We start from the raw sequence: 23,755 nt of genomic DNA on the forward strand, positions 1-23,755 counted from the left end.
TGTTAGAAGGTTGCATTAACAAACAAGTCGGTCCTCGGGAAAATAATATTTACGGTCCGATATGTGAAGGGGCTCTGCGATTGATCAAGGAAAAAATAATTTATTTACTACGTGATTACTGATTACTATAGTAAAGGAATATCACATTGTTTGTGGAGAGGGAGAGATTCAGAGAGAGAGAGAGAGAGAGAGAGAGAGAGAGAGAGAGAGAGAGAGAGAGAGAGAGAGAGAGAGAGATGGTCATCTCAAATGAAACGAAATTCCTTATTTTTTACCACTGATATTATTTTCATTATTTTAATGGTAGTTCAACATATTTTCTTTATTTTTTAGAAGACGTTTGGGGTAGCCAGGTACATTTGGCACCTCCGTGTGCACACCTGCCTGTAAGAAGTATCTACAGCATTTACAAACTGGCCAAGACATAGAATTACGAACATATACGGACTGAAATTCAAGACGATTCATTCTAAAATGCCCTCACATAATACGGGGGCAAACCCCTTACTAAAAATATCTTGCAATAAAATGAAAAATATCGTTTAAACATTAATTAATTCGCAGATTAAAACTAATACATAATAACTAAAATCAATCCGATCTGTGGAAGGGTGCACATCACGTGTGCATTCTCAGCGTTTGGCATAAGTATGAATAATGTCTTATTAGCAAAATTTTAAAAAAAGGCAAGAACCCGGGTATAAATCAAATTCTTAGTTCATTCTGCATAATATTTACCTAAGCTAAAGAAGGACATTTTGGCAAAATATCTCCGAAATTTAATAAATAAATAAATAAATAAAATTGTATGTATTATGTTATGAAGCACAAAATTTTAAAATTTTGTCCCTATTATATGTTAGTTAACCATAAGAAAAATCACATGATTACGTAACTGATAGGGAAAATGTATCTCTAAGAAGATTTTGCCTCCCTGATGGCATAGTGGTAGAGTCGTCGCCTTGTGATCAAGGGGTCTCGGGTTCAATAACCGGTGGAGGTACATAGTGATTTGGACCCCACTTTAAACTGTAGTTCCAGTCCCGATTGCCTATCTGTGCATAAAGTGGACTTAAAACAACAATTCATGTAAGAAGATTCCTAATACGGTTGCTAACTCATCAAGTCAATAATTCTGCAGGTATTTTTCAAACCTACAGAGCTGTTTTATCAAAATCTATTTTTGTGATTGCTTCTTATTAGTAGAATGAATATAAAATTATTATTATCTATTTTGGATACGATATCAAAATTAGAAGATGACAGGTATATAAAATTGTGATGATGAAAGGGACATATCAAATTACATCTGTCTTAGTATTTCGATGTAGACCTAACTAAACAACTTTGTGTGTTGCAGGAGGAAGAAGTGGTTTTTATTTGTTTAACAGATTACCTTAATCATATCCAGGCCGGAAGCCCGTTGTTGACAACATCAAGCAACTAAACTCCACCCCTTCTACACTCAGTTTCAGTTACTTTTTGGCCAAGTTATGGCAGACAGTTAATTATATTTCTATATTTTTGCCACATTTCAAGAATCTATTTCTTTTCATTCTGTGGCACATTTTCAAAGCAATTTGATGTATCATCCCTGTGAAGGTCAGAAGCTGCAGCCCTCAGGCCCATAATCCTGTTCTAATCTTGATCATATTCTGTACAATTTTGCGTCTCCCATAAAACCTCCTAACCCCACTGGCTGCTTAAGCATACAAGTGGGCATTACATCACATTTTTTGTTTCAAAAGATTTGGAAATTCCTTTCGCTTTCCAATGATAAAGTTAAGGAAGTTGAAAGAAAAGCTTAAACTAATTTCATTCAACTTATTATTTACTCTGACTTTTGTAAACCTATTCACGAAATCAGTGTTTCGTTAAAGGACAACAAAGCTTTTTATTGAATGATAATATGTGAACTTGTCTGTAATATAGATAATATTCACAAGTAAAATATACATGAAGTGAACACCATAATAACTTATTTTATTGGACCATTCGCATTTTCCCAAGTGTATATATTTATTGAATTTGATTGGGTTGGCAATCGGGTGGGCACAGCAATTTCTGGGTAGGCAATTGCCCACCCGTACCCGTCCCTGTCGGATGGGCACAAAAGTTGTGAGAGAGAGAATGCATTGGCGTCCCGTGAAATTGTTTGAGCCCTATTAAACCAATATTGATTTCAGCCTGCAAAAAAATTGGATCCAAAAATGTTCTTGCTCGCTTTGCTCGCAATATATCATTGTTCTCTGTAATGCATTGTAAATTACCAGACAGAGAAATAAGACTTGTCTTAATTGATTTTGTTTTAAATGCATGAACAATTATTTCGAGGAAAGGGACGTGCACATTTGAGAGACAATTTATGTAATTTTTGCTGTTGGTTTATTGTGAGATGGATGAATTGGTTGATTAAATAATATAAGTTGTATATAATATGTATTAAATAAACTTTGAATATGCACACAATTTAGTGTCCACGTCGCTCCATGTTGCATATATCGTCGGTGAAGGGGCGAAGTGGCGTAACTCGAAAAATTGCGTTTTTGAGTTATGACTACCTCCTCTGTTACCTGTCAATATTTCGTGGCTGAATTTCCACTGGTTCCGGAGATTTAAGCACCCTGCAATTGGCGTATCTTGAAATTTTCTGCATAAAAATATCTGCAAAGTTTCTTCAGTGGCTGCTAAGAAATGAAGGCGCTTACTGGCGTAAGCTTATATCGGGAAACAAGATATGCGATTTACGAAATATTATATAAATTTAAATAAGATTTATGAAACAAGGGTGAATCGTACGTTAGTCCATACACAAAAAAGTTAGTTCCAGGGAGAAATCTGAAAGTAAAATGTGATGGAAAATGTGAAAAGTTTGGTAAAGAATGCTTTAAAATCACAGATGCGGAAAGACATGAAATTTTTAAGGACTTTTATGCAAGTGACGACCTTCAGCTTCAACGACAATTCGTCAACACATATGTAAAGGTTTCTGACGTTAAACACAAAACTACGCAAAATGAAGAATCTCGAAGATCAAAAACAAATCATTACTTTTTACCATAGAAGGAAAGAGAAGTAGTATCAGTGTGCAAAACCATGTTTCTAAACACACTTTTAACATCAGAGAAAACAATGGGAACTGCTCTAGCCAAAAGAAGATGCTCAGGTGTCATTGAGAAAGAGAATAGAGGAGGAAAACTTCAGAGCCTACTGGAAAGGGACAAAATAATAGAGAAAAAGTTAATAGAACTCATAAACAGATTCCCAAGAGTCGATTGATTGATTGACTGATTTAGTATATTTTACTTCGCGTTTTGTGCCTCTTAACTAATTTGCGAAGATGGGGATGAGTGATGAAATGATAAAATTGATGAATGGACATTCACAAACAACCAAGCCCGAGCGGGATTCGAACCCGGGACCCTTGGTGTCGCAGCGCGATGTGCTATCCATATATATATACATAAAGAAAATACCCCACTATTTACACTTTTTCTCTATTTTACACTTTTCAATTGTTACAGTTTCTCAGTTTCGTATCATCTGGACAAACACAACTGCCGGAGAATGGGCAAGAGTGTACGAATGATCTCAACAGCTTGGCGAAGAACGCTAGTTGCTCACGAATGAACCGTGTGGACACATTTGTCCGACTGGGACATGCAAGGTGTTCTTTATGTGAATTTTTGGGGAAAGGATCATGCTTTATGCCCAGTTTTCCTGCACGTTGATGAAGGGTGCCGTATAATGACATTTGTATAAAAAAAACGTTGATGTTGCCTGCAAATGTTATCCTTCACCATAACATCCCCACATGGTCAATTTGACAGCAATAACTCTCCGAAAGGGTTTTGCTTCATGTTCTTACACTCCGGGCTTAGCTCTTAATGAATATCAGATTTATTTGAGCCGCTGAAAGATAATATGAGAGGGAAGACATTTTTGACAGATGAAGCACTGACAAAAGATATCAAGATATCCTGCGGTGGCTATGACAGCAGGCTATGACAACGCCAAATAACTCACGGAACTGACACATTGATAGTAGCTATGCCTGTATGCTCAGGGAGATTCCTTTAAAAAACTCACGTAGTTTTGTCCTTGTAGGACTTGTAGTCTTGGTCGGTCAACCCTGAATGACCCTTGCAAATGTGCTGTTTGAGACAAGATCAAACTAATTCCATCTGTATTTTTACGTCGATTTTCTGCCAATTTAGCTAATCGCAACGACAAGGATAAAATTGTGAAATAGATGGAAAGACAAAAACACATTATGCCTTGACAAAGATTCGTTTCCAGGAATTCTGGCGCTACACTTACTTCTCCGCCACAGAAGACGACCAAACTATTTACATTTTTCAAATTATTTAAAGAATATTTTCGTTCACTGTAAATTAATGGAAAGACCAAATATCATCAAATGAAATAGGTCTACAAGTTAGATGAAACTAAATTAATGCTTACTGGAAGAAAGCAATGTTTCGTTTCTTTTCTTTATGCCTCAGGCCTCCCCGATGGTGAAGTTGTAGCGTCGTCGGCTTGTATTCAAGGGGTGCTGGGTTCGATAACCGGTGGAGGCACATAGTGGTTCGGATCCTACTTCAAACTATAGGTCCAGTCCCGATTAGCCTTACTATGCATAAAGTGGACTTAAAAAACTGTTTCTTTTACTTTATGGGTGTGAGTGATCGGAGTTTATGGGTCCGGGACGGGATCGATACGGTTTATAAAACTATCCCGATCTTCAGGACAGAAAATTTCACGTATTTCCTGACTACAATAATTTTATGGATGGGTAATGTTCAGAATTTCCAAACACTCCTGAAATTATCGAGTTCCACCCACATTTTGTCCCCAAAGAAATTATTTTCGGTATTTTGATGCCATTTCTAGAAGATTTCCCTTCCTGTAATTAAGTATATCCAGAATTCTTATTTCGCGATCATTTTAAATTCCTGACCTATCGGAAACCCGAAAGTAAGGAAATCATTTCCCGAAGTTTCCCGGGACAGGACTTCTGGATCCCGCAAACTGAAGTCTGCTTTCCGTTGCGACTGGTAGTATGTCAGAGGTCCCAGGTTCGAATCCTCGTCATTGTGTTTGTTCAATCACCATGTTGCTGACGTGAAATAACCAGAATACGTAAACTTTAATAAACAAATATCGTATCCGACGCAGAGGCGGGCTGATTAACTTCTGTGCATAAATTGGACTTGAATTTAGGGATGTACAATATCGGAATTTTGATATCGAGATATATCGTCAAGAAACTATCGTCGCAGACGATACGATATTATTTCCGTATCGTGATATGAGTGATATATCGTCTCCCTCTCCACAATATATATCGCAAAAATATCGTAACGATATATCGTCTAGTTAATATCGCCTGGACGATAGTTTCTCAATATCGCGATATATCGTCTGGACGATATATCGCCGAACAGTACTTGAAACATTTGAAATGTTGGTTCCGCCAACCGAAGGCTGCGTGTTTTGATGACGTTACTTTGGTCTCAATATGTGTTCCTTGCACCCCTAAGCATGCGTGGTTTTACCACAGAGAGCAATGTAATAAAAACGGACTCTTTTGAACGTTCGTACCGCCTAAAGGACTCACCGAAGACAAAAATGACACTTGCATTAAAATAAAAAAATCATTACGACCTGCCTGTGCCTGCACTTCCTTCTTCTTCTTCCATGATATGTGGCGCCATTCTTTCCCTTCAACATGTTTACAGTTAATCGGATATCATGAGTAAGCAGTTGCAGTGGAAGGAATCTTCCAAAGCGAAAAAAAAATAAAAACATATTTGTTTCCCCGCCATAATGAATTCACAGTTGCCTCCTCCTTAGATATAGAGTAAGGTGGGGCAAGACCTCGCAGTTTGAGTTCATAATTTTATATTCAAGCTATGAAACTACAGACACACATGAAAAAAGCAATACACATTACACTATCCTTTGCTAACTCACAGTAAATTTCCGAAAGCTGAATGAACAATATTTCTGCATGAAACAATTACAAAACCGTGACCATGCAAATGCGTAGTCTTACCCGCACCGCGGAGTAAGACTGCGATCAAGTTCGGGTAAGAATGCGCACTTTCCACACAGAGTCACATTTGTATAAAAAGAAACACAAATCACCTTTAAAAGTTCTTCTATCGTATGGAAACATTTCTCGTGGTATTCTAACAGTAGGCACAGTGAATCCCGTCCTGCACTTGGGTTAGGAATCGCTAACACAAATCACAAATAAAGGTTCCTGTTTCATACTAGGTGCAATTTTCATGCCACCACTCGTCACATATGGAACACTGGATACAATCTTCTACTGCAGGATCGCTGTACTTCTCATTACAACCTGGGCAATTGTACTCTTTCTTCTGGCGTTTTCTGCTTGCTACATCTTCTTCAACAACGATGTTCGGTTTCTGTTTCCCCTGAACTTTCTTCTTACTCTTCTCAAGCAACGAGGCTTCCAAGTTGACTTTGAATGGAGATCCAGTTAACACCTGAGACTGCCTTGTATTTCGTCGGCGGTGCTGAATATGCTCTGCACGTGGAAGTGGTGATATCTGGTTAACGGAAATGTGCCCGTATGATCCAGTATTGTTAACCCCACTTGTTGAAGGCTGCTCACCTGGAGTTTTAGCTGATACATTTGTCACAGTAGAGGGAAGAAAATCGTCCTCAGTGAAGATGTCTTGATTGAAAGGGCATGATCCAGTCATTTCAAAGCCCTTCATGGCATTCCCAACTGTAGCTGCCTTCCCATATGCCTTTGTAAAAATAGATGCCACTTGGAAAACTGTGATTGGGCGACCCGGATGGTTACTCATCCATTTATCACACACAGATGAATAAAACGACTTCAGTGGACCAAAAAATGATCTATCTAATGGCTGGGCCATACAAGCCACACACTTGCACCTGCAAGCCACACACATGTGGGGTAAAACCTCGCACGTGCGCAGTCGTGCGTTATGTCGCCCCTCCTTCCTTCGAGATTTTTTAAGCCCCCTATACTTTTATACTTTTTGAGGACATCATACACTTCCTCAACATAAGATAACAACATTGTGATGACGCTACTCACTTGTGCACCAGAAGTAATAAACCTTGTGAGGACATCATACACTTCTTCAACAGAATATAGTAACCTTGTGGGGACACTACTCACTTTGCATCAGAAGTAATAAACCTTGTGGGGACATCATACACTTCTTCAACAGCATATGGTAACGTTGTGGGGACACTACTCACTTGTGCACCAGAAGTAATAAGCCTTGTGAGGACATCATACACTTCTTCAACAGAAGATAGTAACCTTGTGGGGAGACTACTCACTTTGCATCAGAAGTAATAAACCTTGTGGGGACATCATACACTTCTTCAACAGAAGATAGTAACCTTGTGGGGACACTACTCACTTTGCATCAGAAGTAATAAACCTTGTGAGGACATCATACACTTCTTCAACAGAAGATAGTAACCTTGTGGGGACACTACTCACTTGTGCACCAGAAGTAATAAGCCTTGTGAGGACATCATACACTTCTTCAACAGAAGATAGTAACCTTGTGGGGACACTACTCACTTTGCATCAGAAGTAATAAACCTTGTGGGGACATCATACACTTCTTCAACAGAAGATAGTAACCTTGTGGGGACACTACCCACTTTACATCAGAAGTAATAAACCTTGTGAGGACATCAAACACTTCTTCAACGGAAGATATCATCCTTGTGGGGACACTACTCGCTTTGGATCGGCAGTAATATACGTTGTGAGCACATAATACATTTCAACAACAAAAAGGTAAGCTTGTGGAGCGAAAAGTTTCTTAAAGGTATATCGAATTTCTATCGCGAATTGAAACCATGACTTCCTTATTTCAAAGCATCCGAGCACGTAAAGTAAATTGATTGAATTTGTGAGATGTAAATAATGCATAAAAGAATAATATATTATCATAAATTAAAAATGTACATAAATCAATAATAATAATAACAGTTACTGTTAGTATTTTCATGGCGTGTAAAGTTACAGTTTAGCTTCCTTGAAAATAATATTGGCTTTGCCCATGATACACCCCTCCCCTATTCCGCTTAGAAAATTTATAAGAGCTTGTATACCCTTGAGCGCACTATATATTTCCAATGGAAGATAACAACGTTGTAGGGACACTACTCGATTTTCCATCAGAATTTATATCCCTAGTAAAAGCACTTTTTAAAATATTGACTAATTTAATTTAGTAACACTGTTGAGCCTTGTTTAATGCCTTGGTCAGCATTGTAATGTTAGATGCAAATTAACATTTAACTTAAAGCAAAGCATGATTCGAAATGTATATAAATTAAACACAAATAGTTTGTGAGAACAATGGAAGATACTTTTTGCATATATATCACATTTTGCATCGTTTCTTTCTGGCTTTTTTGGCTAATCGTGACAATTAGATAACATTGATGAAGGGACACTGGAAGAAAATAATCGAACTCAGAACTTTATTGAATCGATTTCAAGTCCTATATCCCTCTGCTTGATTTCCACATCGTATCACATGGTATTATAATTATTATGATCATTATTATTATTATCGTTAATATTACTATTATTATTATTATTATTATTTGTAATCCGCTTGGTATGTAGCTTTTTACTTTTTGTCTTCATTTTAAAAGACAAAAGTTTGCATTTCTTCCCAAAATAGCACAACACTCGTTATTATAATTATTTTGCTAACCTTTTTTGTCAGTCATTTAATTACATCCAAAATAATTTTCCCAGTACTCTTGTGTCCGTCAGATCTCTCCTATTTCATGTAACATCTGTTTCTCTTTTCCAGTGATTTATTCTCTGCAGGACAAGTATTTACGATTTTGTTTATGAAAAATATCATAAACGACAAAAACTGCAAAAATCGACAGAGACTAAAAGTATTTCCTCTCTTTTATTGTCAATTACCAACAGGGTAGCATTTTCAAACTTATTTACACATCGGTCCCCACAGCGTCTGTACAGAATCAATCGTGTGTATGGAGTGTATGTGCAAATTTTCATGAATCTAATGGACCTTGTGGGGACCCGAGGCCACCTGATTTCACAGGCCTTGTGGGTACTGGTGTCCCCACAAGGATAGGAAACGTTTTTCTTGTATAATTTGCTCACAATGTAGGTTACTTTTAATTTTCGGGAGTTTATAGTTTTACTGTGTTATTTGTCACATGATTTCAACAAACACATCAGACTACGACTGTGATTTCCCCCGGTCCCCACAGTGTATGTGCACTAACAGAGTCCCCACAAGGTAGCATATGCACGTATATGTGTGTGTGTGTGTGTGTGTGGCCTACTTTTAGGTGTGGGCAAAAAAAATATCAAGAGGGGCATATTTTTGACAGGATTATGGACAACAATCTGACAGAAGTGCCTTTTGTAAGTGTGGACAAATCAATCTGAGGGGGCTCATCATTTCACAGGAACTTCCCGAGGGCATTTTTACAAAAAACTTGGATTAGACGGGGTTCCACACTTGAGCAAAAAGTTCATATGGGCATGTTGAGCTAGTTTTAAGTGTAGACAAATCTGCTTGAGGGGGGCTCATCATTTCCGGCACTGGTTGTATCACCAATTACACTACTAATGATGTGTAAAAAAAATATGGTACACAAACTACATACCTTAATCTACTTTTCCACATATTCGCCATACACATTCAAGCACTTACGTATCACAGCATGATACCAGTTTGTTGATTGTACTCAGTTGCCGCCAATGTATTCAGCCATGTAGTGACAGCGTCTTTGAGATTATCAGCAGTGGCAAAGTGCTTTCCGGGAAGAAGGGACATTCGACTGTAGCACAGCACATTCCACCTACTCCTCCTCAGTTTTAGCCAAGCAGCGAGACGATGCAGAGCCCTGAACATGTGCCACAAAATTGAGAATCCTGCCAAGTGCGGAGTGTGATTTCCTGAAAGCAAGAGAAGTTCATGCCAGTGAAATTTATAAGCAAGTAACGAAAGTGCACGGTATTGACGTGATGAATGCCACGGCTGATGAACTCAAAGACGCTGTCACTACATGGTTGAATACATTGGCGGCAACCGAGTACAATCAACAAACTGGTATCATGCTATGATAAGTGTTTGAATGGGTATGGCGAATATGTGAAAACATAGAATAAGGTATGTAGTTTCTGTCTATAATATTTTTGCACACATCATCTGTCGTTTGTGTTTTACACCAAAACATTCCTTTTTTTTCTGAATGACCCTCGTAGAAAATAGCTCATTATAGATTTCGCAAACTATTAAAACAAGCTTTTAAACTAGAATTTAAGTGAATTATTTAAAGAACTTAAAGCCTGGTATATGTATGTCACTTACCCCTGTTCAGCGCTGATCGGATTCCTCTCCGATTGTACGCCTTTCATAAATAAGAGCTTAAGATTCATACACTTCATACACAGAAAGGCTAATCGCGACTGGACCTACGGTTTAAAGTGGGGTCCGAACCACTATCTGTGTCTCCACCCAGTGTTGCCACAAACTGAGGGCATAATTTCCCTTTCCAAGGAGCAAAATTTCCCTTTTTGCACTCAGTTTTCTCTTCACTAAACACCTTTAAAAATAATAGTAATAAATAGTACATAATCTGCACTAATCTGTACTATTTTTGAGTTTGGTGTCTTAAAATTGCCATGGAATTTTGGTATTTTTCATCCCATTTCGTTTAAATTTTTTTTTTCGAATTTCCCTTCATGTGGCAACACTGCCTCCACCGGGTACGACGCTACCACTGCGTCATCGGGGAGGCCCAAATAAAAGCTTAAGAAGTACAGGCTGTGCTTTTGAAATCTTGCAACGTTAACTTGTATATTACAAGGATACTCGTATTAAGGAAAGAATCAGTACGCTACATACTCAGTGTAATGTACAGTTGAAAATATTAACAAAACAAGAACAAGGGAAAACGGGCAGGATAGGGAAATTTTCACCTAGAGAAGGAAAATCGTGGAATAAATTTTAATAATAATAATAAATTTTCTTTATTAAGAGGGCGAGTTTCAGCCAATGGCTGCTCTGCCAGGTTGTGGTAACACTGTGTATATGGTGTGTGACCTTTGGTGCAAGTTGAAGGGCTTCTTCCTTCCTATCTGTTCGAGGGTTTCGTGCGGGGTGTGGAGAATGGAAAAGATGGGAGGAATATTATAAATTTTAAAAATTTTAGACTACTGTTGTGCACGTAATAATAAGAATAAGACTAAACATAAGAATAAAAAACAAAATCAAGGAGTTCCATTTTTTTTTATAACAAATACAGAAACAATGTCTGCCCTGCGGTCTAGGCCGCAAGCTTAACCTTTAAGTACGTAGGTGGCCAAATTGTCCACAAGTGGGTACCCCACAAAAAATACACTTACAGTTATATTCTAACAATTATAATTGTAATATATGTAATTTTACATTATTTGTACGGTTGTAAGATTGCCAATAATGAAAATAACTAAATTGGAAACTTTTTAAGGACATTTTTATAATTTTCCTTTTTCCTTTTATTTTTTAGGGACATTTCCTTATTTCATTATTTTTTTTTTTACTTTTTGACACGTTCCTGTTCTTTTTTTAATTCCATTTCCAAGAAAAGAAAAGCCACAAGTATTGCAATACTCGAGCAAAATAGAGTTTAAAAGAATACGCAACTAAGTAGGTGGGGTCCTGATAACACCCCAGAAAGCGAAGCTCTTTGTTATTGTGGACCAGCGCACAACAATCAGGCGACTAAAAGACCTACATCTCAAGGAGTAAACAACATGAAGATAACGGAAAGATGAACAGTGTTGCCAACTTATAAGACTATCTTTTTAAACAATTTTTAGACCTGGGGTATTGTGGCCACCCCACATACCCACTTAAAGGTTAAGGCTTTGGCTACGGTTCGAGTCTCCTTAGGGAAGCGTAACAACTTTTCTCCCGATATTTCGGCCAATGTATGGGACCGGTGGCCATCCACCATCGGGAGGAAATTGGAGAGCTACGAGCGTAAACTGGTCACGTAAACCCACAACAGCGACTGGAGGTACGTCGTGCTGACCACACGTCACCCCGTAACTGTAATGTAACTCCCTAATTTCAAATTACAATGATCTTCCACCTGGGCAGGTGAGAGTAGGGCTGGCAGTCGGTAGGCCGTGGCTCTCAAGGGCTGTTGCGCTACTGGTTATTATTGTAATAGAAATAATGTTTTGTCTTCCTTTCAAGCGCTGTTTCGGACAAGTTGTCCCAAGACTATTTTCTTGCAGCTTGTGTTACCGGGGGATTTGGTTTGAAACGCAGAGATGGCATATGTGATCCAAATGAAGAAGACACGACAGTGGCGCCAGTCTGCGGACAAACAAGCAAACGGACCTTCGCCAATGCTTTTCTGCTCCGATGTTCTAGCTATTCGCCATCAGGTAAGATCTTCCCCTTCAAACAATTCATCAATAATATGTTGCTATTAAAAACAGAAAATCGATTAAACCGGAGAAAAATTTACCCAATGATTCGTTGTGGGATGTAAGGGGTGACCTTCTGATAGGACACCCAATAGTCAACGTCATTTCCCCGTAGTAGGGGCTAGTCATCCAAAATGAGGACAATAAAATATTTTGACCTATAGTAGACACTATAGCTTCGTTAACGACCGGCTGGCTTTGGAGTCAACGGAGCGCGCTCACCAGCTGCAACCACATTCGACGCACAGTGTTGCCACATCTACTCTACGCCACCTTGTCCCTCCCACTGTCTTCACATTGAAGTTGCAAACAACAAATTGACACTACGGCAACAGCGTATCCGCAGTCATGTGACTGAGACTCCACGTGGAGTAGACGAGCAGAAAGACAGCTGCGCCCCTTGGCTGAAGGTTGAGTGTAATTGGACGATAACAACTCGACCGCTGTTTAACCCCACCCGTGTTCGTGGTGGCGGCTTCCTTCAGTTCTTCAACGTTAACGAAGTAAACGCGTGGACTATACAAAATGTATTTTTAAAAAAATAGTACAGCAGAAGCCATTTTAAACCGAAAAGAAACAATAGTAATACAGTACTGTTAAAAAACACAATAAATAATATAAAATTAAGAAGCAAACTTATCAATGAAACAAACGCTTAAAAACTTTTCTGTCCTGAGTATGTATTAGACTATCAGGAAACAGGATTGTTTGTGTAAAAATAAAAAAAATAGGGGCGGCAGGAAAAAAAACATTTTTCTGTAAAGTATGCAATGTTTTCGTTTTGGACAATCGATTGGGTAAAATGGGGTAGTCATGGGAAACAATGTACAAGGTAAATTCGAGGTATAATGGTCAGAGCTAGGAATTTTAGGTGATGCACCTTAATTTTTTTTGTGTGAAAATGGGTAAAAAAGTGACTCATCCCCAAAATAAGCATGTATTGAACTCTACTCATGGTGTTTCGGTTGCACCTTTTTGCACCTTTTTCACAATCTCAGAACCTTTTCCACCTTTTCGCCCTTTTTGAATCTTTATCATTTTTTTAAATACAACTCTCGCACTGTTTAACCCCACACACATTCGAGGCACGGCTTCTTGGCATGCGATTCTTGTTTACCGCACAACAATGAATCGGCTTTCTTTAGTTCTTGGACGTTAATGTAGTAAGCGCGAGGACTTCAAACAGTGCCAACAATGACGCGTTACAATTGCTAAAAAAAAAAAAAGAAGTTGTGCTGTTTTTGTCCTATGCTGTATTGTTTACGAATTGTTGTAGGAAAGCTGTTTTGTTTTTGGTTCCTTCTCCCGTCTCAGCGAGCAAGGTAACTGGAGTCTGTGATCGACTGATCGATGCATCGGATTTGCTTGTTCACCATGCCAAAACATAAAGTAAATGTTGGGAAACTGCAGGACATTGTTAAACAGTTTAGCGGTGACGGCATTCAGAGTGATGGATCTGTTCTGATGTGTGATGTGTGTGATATTTCTATTGCTGTTGATGACAAGCACCAACGCACTCGGGTTGTGCAGCATCTACAAAGTGGGAAGCACGTCAGGAATAAAGAACTACGAGATGGTAAAGGTGGGAAGCGATAGCAATTCATTGGTGAGGCGCTTGCATCTTCGAGTGGGACAGCAAGGACATTTATAGCGTGTGGTATACCTCTTTCGAAACTTAACAATCCTGTCATGAAATAATATTTGCAAAAATATACTGAGAAGTCAGTTCCAGATGAGAGCACCTTAAGGAAATCTTACCTTCAACCTCTTTATGAAGCTAAAATCTCGCAGATCAGGCAAGTAGTAGCTGACCATCTAGTCTATTTCATAGTTGATGAAACCACAGATAGGCAAAACAGGTACGTTTTGAACATTTTAGTAGCACCTCTCAATGGACATCAAGTGAGACCCATGCTTTTAAAAACTTATTTTCTTGGCAAAACAGATAATGCAAGTGTAATGCAAAGTTTCAATGATGCATGTTATATATTGTGGCCGGAGGGCGTAAAATATGATAGAGTGTGGTTAGTTCTTACAGACCAAGCATCTTGCATGTTAGCTGCATTTTCTGATCTGAAGAATATGTATCCTAACTTAAAACATGTGACCTGCATTGTTCATGCTTTGCATCGAGTTTGTGAAGCTCTTAAAGATGAATATACATATGTGAACGAATTTGTTTCTAGCATTAACAAAATACTGAAAAAGGCTCGTTCTAGAACAGGGGTTTACAACTGGCGGCCCGCGGGCCGCATGCGGCCCGCGATGCCTTTTTTTGAGGCCCGGGAAGCCAGTTTGCAAAATACATTAATTTTATGTATTTTTATTAAAATACGTTCTATTTTTAGTTAAGGAACAGTTTCAGAGTATGGACTTCCTTAAACAACTGGCATATATAACAGATATCACAGGTCATCTGAACGAACTGAACTTGAAACTGCAGGGAAGAAACCAGCTGGTGTCAGATTTAATGGGAAACATAAATGTGTTTCGTAATAAACTGAAGATTTTCAACGTTACTTTGGAGAGTAATAACCTGGTTCATTTTCCAAGCTGTCGGCGGCTAGCAGAAGATGAAGAAACACTGGACTTTTCTGAATTCAGTGTAAATATTAAAGAAATAATGGATGCGTTTGACTCCAGATTTAAAGATTTTGAAGAACTTAAAAGCAGCATCCAGCTATTTAGCATTCCTCTTGGCGTTAACATCGAAGAACAAGAAGCTTCTCTCCAACTTGAATTGTATGATTTGCAAGGCGATGTGTTCCTTCAAACTAGCCAAGAAAAGGGGCCAGAGTTTTTCAAATACCTTTCAAAGGAACGCTTTCCAAACCTTCGTAGTTTTGGGCAAAGAATGACATCGATGTTCGGCAGCACATACACGTGTGAAAGTGTTTTTTCTTCAATGAAGTTCATCAAGATCCGCTACAGAAGTCGATTGGTAGATTCTTCACTGTTTCAACTTCTGAGACTTTCAAATACAGAAATTGAAGTGGACATTCCAACTTTAATACAAGAAGCAGATCGGCCTCAATTTTTACATTGAACACTTACTATGAAGGATTCTTATTTGTATGGTGTGTTTTTCATTTCTTTCAATTCATCCATAAGTATTGGGTTTTCGTGAAATAAATTGTAATAATTCAATTTTGATTTGTGATTCCATTGTTTTTAATGCCTCATTTTAGAAATTTAGGTCAGGCGAAAGTAAGTACTACATTCTCAGTTCAGTACTTACAGTTTTTGTAATTTTTAATCCCCCCCCCCAAAAAAAATGCGGGCCGCCATCAACTGCTGGATATAATTTTGGCCCTCGGACCTTTTGAAGTTGGAAACCACTGTTCTAGAATACAGAAGTAAGTAGAAATTACGAAACTTCCACTACCACCCTCTCCCATCCTCACTGGTTAAAAGCTGCAGTGTTTATTTGCAATCATTTCCATACAATATCGACATTTTTAGATGCTTTGCCTCGTGATTCCTCAGCTGTAGAAAAAGCCTAAAAAACTTGCAGTTAAACAGGAATTGCAAGATGAACTCTATATTGTACATGGCTTCTCTTTCCTTACTACTGCAATCACAAAACTGGAGGAGCAGTGTCCTGAAAAGGAAGCACAGTGGGCTGTTTTGATGGATGTCCAACGAGAGCTGCAAGGGGTCGGGAAAGAGAAGTTAGAACAAAGTTTAGACAAAAACTCTGATGTTCAAGAAGTCGCAACCAACAAGGATGTGGATTACCGATTGAAAACAAAATACGCACGACTTGTGTCTGTTGACGTTGAACGTTCTTTTTCAACTTACAAGTATCTGCTTAGTGACCGCAGATGTAGCCTCACTCAGAAGAACATAGAAATTTTGAATGTAATCTATTTTAACAATTTTCTAGATGACTAATTCTAAGCAAGTAAGAAGAAGCATGTTTTCCTTTATGTCGCTTTCTAATGTATCAGAGAATTTTCTTTGCTTAGTTATATTAAAATTTAAAACCAGAGAATACTCTGTGTTTATCCAGACAAGTTCAATCATATATGTATGCAGTGCTCACAATAAATTTTACATCTGAAAATTAGCACCTATTTTAGCACTTTTTTGTACAAAAATTGGCACCTTTTTTGCACCTTTATTGGCAAATTCTTGCACCTAAAATTCCTAGCTCTGATAATGGTGCCTGGACTAACGGCTAGGATAATCCTTGTACTGTTTTTGTCGTACTATGTGCTGAGTGCTTCATTACATCCTCGGCTTTTAATAGGTAAGGAGATTTTTAGTCTTCGGAGGCAGTTTTAGTTCATATGAAGTAATAAATGAATGATTAAGGTTAAAACTAAAGTGAGGAAGTTTTTAACGAACCTATTTTATCATCTTGTTTGGGCCATGTTCGGTTTTGTTTTAGTTAAGAGGCTTATCCTCGTATTTTATGACGGACAAAACTATGGCTCATTATATGAAAATCAATCAACCAAACAAACAAACCTACCATCTGTAAGGATACGTACTATGGGCAATATGGACCTGACTCTGTATGAGGCATGTCTTGGTTAAATTACGCGTAAAAGCGTTACCATACCTCAACATGATCACAGAAAAACCTAAGATAACACTTGATTTATCCTTAATGAACAGAAAATAGTATCCTTGGCTCTTAAAGCACGAAGCAATATTACAATAGCGATTGCTCTTAACATACAACGAAATGTATGGGGTCAGTAGGGTCAGTAACCCTTTGAATTATGCATTTGAATTAATCCGAACGTTTAGGGCGAAATGTTTTTTTGAAAAATTTAGAAAATATTTTTTACGCAGAACTAAAATATTGTTTAGTACACTTACTTCAAATTACATGTAATTTACACACAACCCTGTCCCGGTAATCTCTGGAACAAGCGAACGAAAACAAGTCTCTGCGCAAGTGGTGATTCAAGAGGGCGATGAACGCGTCTGCAGCTACCAGCGTACTGCCTTGCTCCACCCACTCCCTATCTCCCCTTCTTTACTGTTATGCGCGGGCTTTCTCCACAGATTCCCTAGACAGAGTGTAGAATACTATCGAGTAAATTTCTCACTCTCCCTTCGCTCGCTGACGGTTGATTCGACAATGAAGCCAAAGGGTTTTCTTTTCTTGGTAGAACAATAGTTGCTGCTGGGTATTATATTAGGTTATGCTAATCGAAATTAATTTTCTCCTCTAAACACACTGTTTCTTTCGTCCAACTAGAAAACTACACGGATGGTGCCTGTGAGGAAAAGTTTTCCTTCGACCCTTGCCCCTACAGTTACCGTTACAGGAAACCGGTCTGTAGCGTCAACAATGAGACCTACAACAATATCTGGGAGCTCAAGTGTTCTTCCGAAAGCGGGAAAACAGGTAAAGTACACAGAATGCAAAGAGAACAATTCAATTCGTTGTCTAATACGAGTGGTAGAGGCCGAGACCATTGACGTACGAAGTGGGAGCTGATGAGGCTACATCCCCCCCTCTCGAAATTTTGAGAATATCAAAATTTTCAAATGGAAGCAGTAAAGGGTTCTGGAAAAACCAAAGTGGTAACCGACCCCCCCCCCTCTAAAACAACCGCCGAATGCAATTTTTGTCTTTGAACAATTATTAACCGGTTGGATTTTATTTACCGATGCTGGATGATAATTTTCGGCATTATGGAACTTTACGGGGTCCGGAAATAATCTTGGAAATTTATTCAAAATTCCAAGTTTCCGTTAATTTTGCACCAATATTGTGGGAAATCTATATTTTGTGATTATAAACAGGTATTTTAATATTCTGGTGTAGCTCTTGCATATTTAAAAGCAAAACTCTAATATATTCATGCACATAGAGCCAGTTCGTCGAAAGAACAAACTTCAAAATTCTATTTTTGTCTTTTCTGTCGAAAGCCATGGAGGGTGACATGAACCGCTGAACCAACCGGCTTTGTCCAGTTGCCGTGGCGAGGGGAAATTCTCCTGGTATTCTGCGTTGCCAAATTTTTCATTTCGAGTCGTTTTCGAAACAGGTGGCGCCCTCAACAAGGCCAAGCACGGCGAAGCCTAATTGTTGCCGCCGGATAACAAGCTAATTGGTCTCCGATTCGCTGCCTCTCCCTGAGTGAATGGTGCATTTTGACAGCAAAAAAGTGTCGTGTACGACTGGATAAAAATTAGGCGTGCAGCAACACCGCCTTTTTTTACTTTAAAACTCCCACAACTGGAGGCGAAAAGTCTAGATTTCCTGAAGTTTATTCTTTGGCCGCTCGGATTTTAATTAGAAGCCATTACTTACTAATCTTAGTTGAACCACTTTTCATTATTACAAATTTCAAGCATCGGTATCGGGAAGAATCGGTATAAGAGTATAGGTATCGGTGTGAATATCGGCTGAAAGTGGTATCGACTAAGCCGTAATAATTATGAAATATTTTATTGTGTATTTCACCATCCCCAAAAGAATGCAGTTATGCATCCACGTTTACAATTCCAGCCAGTGCCGGATCTACAAGCCGCAAAACCCTGCAGTGCGGGGGGGCCCGGAGACAAGTAAGCCTTTAGGGGGCCCTCAGCCATTGACACAGTAGAGGGATCGTATATGCGTATGTAAAAAAATAAACGTAGGTACTCAGGGGTTCAGAAATAAATACAATATATACAGGTAAAGTTCCCCGTGCACAAAGCACTGTGTGTTGAAGGCACATTTAGGGTATGTGAACCCTATATAATTTCGATGTCGGCCATCTTGGAGGTGATGTGATCAGTACCACGCTGCGGCCGTCTTCCCCCCTCCCGGTACCATCTGATTTGAGGCTGGGTGGGCCCTAGAGCCGTTTTGTGCGGGGACAAAGTTGGAGAAATCCCGACCTTAGATCACCCACCCCGCGTTTCCCGCGTGGCAGTCAAAGTACTGGCTGGGCCAAGATAAACCGAACCAGACATAGGAGAAGCTATTCGAAGTAGCAACACGTTCCCCTTAAACCTAACCTGTTTCTATCATGACCAATTGCACCCAGCCTAACTCCTTTACTTTTTATAGGGGGTGAATTAACCTCTAGGCCCTTACATGTTGCTTTGTGAACATGAGATCAAGAATTACATACGTACATATATATATATATATATATATATATATATATATATATATATATATATATATAAATCAAAGAAGGTGAAAGGAAACACTCACCGGACAGTAGAAAAATTCAAAATTTTCGCTAATTTCATAGCATAATCAGTGTGAGGAGAAATAGACGGAGCCGGAAGTTGGGGCACTGCAGAGTTGCCAGGTCCCCATCGAAGAAGAAGCGGTGCGTAGAACGAAAAAACACTGTTTCGTCACCAGGCTCGTCGTAAACTGTGAGTGTGTGGGATGAGCTGGGAGGGCAGGAGGGATGGGCATTACTGAGTGGCCTTGTTCAAGCCAGGTGGAGTGGTTGCACTCATGGCCGATATATAGGCCCTCTCCCATCTTTTGCGAACAGAGGTGTTGGCTGGTTGGGGTAGGAGATGGATAATCGCTACCCGGAAGCAGTCGTTGAAACTGATGTTGTGGTGGTTGGTGTGGACGGCGACAGTGAAGTCCAGGTTGTGGGTGGAGGAGCGGTGGTTATTGATGCGGAGGTTGAGTGCCATTGATGTTTTCCCCAGGTAAAAATCACCACAGATGTTGCAGGTGAGGATGTAGATAAGGTTTGAGGCATGGCAGGTCCCTTTGGGATGGAGGGTAAATTTGCCAGTGGCCGTGTGCACCTGGAGGGTGTGAGAAGTGATGAGGATGGGGCAGGTCTTGCACCTGGGGCGGTTGCATTTATGGGCAGGGGGGTGTTGGATGTGTGGTGAAGGAGTGTTGTGGACCAGGATGTTTTGGAGGTTGGGGGGGGGGGGGGCGTTTGAAAACCACCCTGGGTTTGTCGGGAAATATGTTTTTGGTTTCAGGATCACTGTGGAGAATTGGGAGAAGAGTGTGCAGTGTGTGCCTGATTTTGTTGAGGTGGGGATGATATTGGGTGATGAGTGCAGGTGGGTTGGTGGCAGCAGGTTTCTTGGTGGTAGTGGTATGTGAGGCAGCTCGCGATATTTGCTTGGTGACCAGGATGGAGGGATATCCACGGTTAACCAGGGCCTGGTGTAGGCGGAGGTTATAATTCTGGCGGGAGGTGGGTGAAGTGTAGGCTCTCCATCTCGTTAGAGCCTTTGTTATAGTGTTTGAAAAATTGCCACATCTAACTGTTTATTTAAAGATAAGTCGTATATTATTTTGATTATAGTATTTGCATAATCAATCCATTAAGGGACTCTCAGACCGAAGCGACACGCGGCGCCACAGGCGACAAACGTTACGTGTCGCTTGGACGCGGACCCCTCAGTAATCAATACCTACACGACAAGCTGCACGAGGTGATTGTCGGACTGGACCCTTTTCTGAATGGGAGATTTCAGACCGATGCGATAAGCGCTACAACGTGTCGCTTGGATGCGAACCATCTAAACAGAAAAACATACAATTATTTGAACAAAACAAAGAAGAATAAAAGTTTCTGATTTGCATACCTGCTATTCTCTGCCTCCATAAGCACCTGACGAAGCAATACAAAATCCCCATAAGATAGGCCCCTGTCAATGAGAACGCTTGAATTGTAAATAAATATAGGCAAATGTGTGTAGAAAAACCCTGCAAACATTCCTACTATCCAATCAGAGATTATAAGTTAATGTAAATTTCCTTCTCTTATCCCCACAGAAATCAAGATGAAGTACAAGGGAGACTGCCTCTGCGACAACTACAACTTTTTCTACAAGCCAGTGTGTGACCATACAGGCATGACTTTCGCGAACAAAGAGGCCATGGAGTGCTATAACAAGAAGCACTCTTCCGATGGGGGTCATGGTAGTAAGTATCTGCATCGAATCTCTGTTTCTGGATCAGTGTATTTACATATCGGAAATCAACCTCCGGGAGGCACGAAGTAAAACCGATATAAAGACAACTAAACTTTATTATGCACAAAAGTTGCACGCATACATGTGCTATTTTTAAACATAATTGCCATCTGAATTCAGGCACTCGTCGTAGCGTGGCACCATCTCTTGTATGCCCTCGTCCAAGAAGGTTGTCGCCAGGGAACTCAGCCACTCCCGAAACCAAGTAGTTGTTGAATTAGTTAGTGCCTGTTGGTGTTTAGTATTCATAATTGATTTGCATGTACTTAGAATTTTTCAAAAAATAAATAATTAAAAATTCATAAAACTTATAAATATGCAGATACATAAATCTAAATTATTCTAATGATATGCAAATTTATTCTAAATTATGTACATGAATTCTAAATACATGCAAATGAATTGTAAATACTAAACACCTACAGGCACTAACTCATTTACCATCTACTAACCCCGTCCATCAGCTCCTCGTTGCTCTCAAATCTCTGTGACCCCAACCACACTTTCATATTCATCAATTCCTCTGTCACTCATTCGAATTACTACTTGATCAGTGAGCTGGTAGGTAGTATAGTTTCACAAAAACCCACAACTATCTTGGAACTAGGTATCTGTAGAGCGACCACAAGGAAAGAACCTTGGACGAAAAGTCCCCGCGCAGCTTTCCCTTCTTCCGTTCAGCTCGGGCCATAAGGAAGCATGGTTCACTCTCCCCACCCCTCCACACGGGAGTATGGTGCACAGGAGTCGCGGGTTTGCGCAGGGTTTTTTTTTTTCTTGTGGTTCCACTATAGACTAGTAAGTGAAGGAAAATATAATTACAAAGGATGAAAAAAAATCACTAGAGGTAACGGTGCGATAGCAAATCGTGAATGCTTGGGGAAAATATTTCTTAAGAATATGATTTGAGTGAGTGAGTCATTATGTAGTTATTACAAGTCCAGTGCTGGTACAGTTCCTGTCAGTACGTGGTCTGTCGTCTGCTAGCTGTTGTTGCCAAACGTATGTTTCCTGTAAACATGGTGCCTAATGTGTTGTTGCATGAGTTCCTCGAAAGGGCGAGGAAATAATATTAATTATAACAAATATTACAGTAGTTCAATAAATGTTCTCTTTATAATCATTTCTTGTGTTTATAGATTTTATTGGAAGGCGTTGTTGTGTAACATTACACTGGCAGGGGATATGTGCCAAGTAGTATGGAAAGGTTATGTAGCAGAGTAACCTCAAGTTTAACCTTACCCACTTAATAAATTATTATTAGTATTATTAGTTTTTAAAAAACAAGATGCCTTAATATACCTGTATAAAACGATAGTTCGTCTTATTCTTGAATATGCAAATGAATTATGGTTTCTTACTGCAACCAGTCACCTTCAAAAAGTTGAATCAGTTCAAAAACTTTTTATCAGGTTATTATGCACAAAGTTAAAAAAAAAAATACTATGACCAACATTACTCTGAATGCTCAATATGTTTACCTTAGAAGAAAGAAGAAAAATGAAAATGATAAATTTTGTAGCGAAGATCTTAACTTTCCAAGTTGACAGTGAATACTTTTTGAATAATATAGCTTATAAAATTCCCTGATATTCCCATAGGTATATCTCAATTCTCACATGCCTAAACAAGGCCAGAGCTTTAGTAGCTGATCTTGTTGAAACCTACAATTTGAATTTATGATGATATATATATATAAGATTGTAGGATCGACTGTTTTATTTTATAATTATGTATTCAATTTTATAATTTTGTATAACCAATTTTGACATAGTGATATACCTGGTTGTTTAATCGTGATCATCACTTAAATAGATATTATTATTAGAACAATACACAGTTAATTGAACAATATTATATAACAATAAACAATTATTAGTATCAGACATATAATAGATCTCGTTCAAAACTGTAACTTAAAGTGTAAATATGCTAACTTGTTATGTTATGTTATTCTACAGCTTATGTATTTTATTCGTGTAACTTTGTATTTTTGTATTTTACTTAGTGCTGTATTAGGTTTCATACTGTGCTCAACACTTAAAATAAACGATTATTATTATTATTACAGGAATAATTATACAACCTCCAAGTTTAAAAAATTCTAATTACCCATCTGAGTGTTGGTGACATGCTCAGAAATCACTGAAATATCTTCCTATATTTTCTACAGATATTATTATTATTATTATTATTATTATACAATTGCAATTATCCGACGCCAGGGGTCCCGGGTTCGAATCCCGGCCTGGGCATGGATGTTTGTGAGTGTCCATTCATCAATTTCATCATATCATCACTCATCCCCATCTTCGCAAA

At 38.9% G+C, this 23,755-nt stretch overlaps 1 protein-coding gene across 1 annotated transcript in view; it reads left to right on the forward strand.

Moving 5' to 3' along the window:
- LOC145996311 (serine protease inhibitor dipetalogastin-like) overlaps nucleotides 1–23,755 on the forward strand; it is a 97,266-nt gene that overhangs the window by 66,336 nt on the left and 7,175 nt on the right. Inside the window, exons 2-4 of the mRNA XM_083132743.1 lie at nucleotides 12,317–12,469; nucleotides 17,727–17,876; nucleotides 21,237–21,386. Of these exons, the coding sequence (XP_082988869.1) occupies nucleotides 12,317–12,469; nucleotides 17,727–17,876; nucleotides 21,237–21,386 (453 nt within the window). The remainder of the gene's footprint in view (nucleotides 1–12,316; nucleotides 12,470–17,726; nucleotides 17,877–21,236; nucleotides 21,387–23,755) is intronic.

This window comes from Lepisma saccharinum, chromosome 12 (assembly GCF_977018435.1).
Source record: "Lepisma saccharinum chromosome 12, izLepSacc3.1, whole genome shotgun sequence".
Taxonomy (NCBI): Eukaryota; Metazoa; Arthropoda; class Insecta; order Zygentoma; family Lepismatidae; genus Lepisma; species Lepisma saccharinum.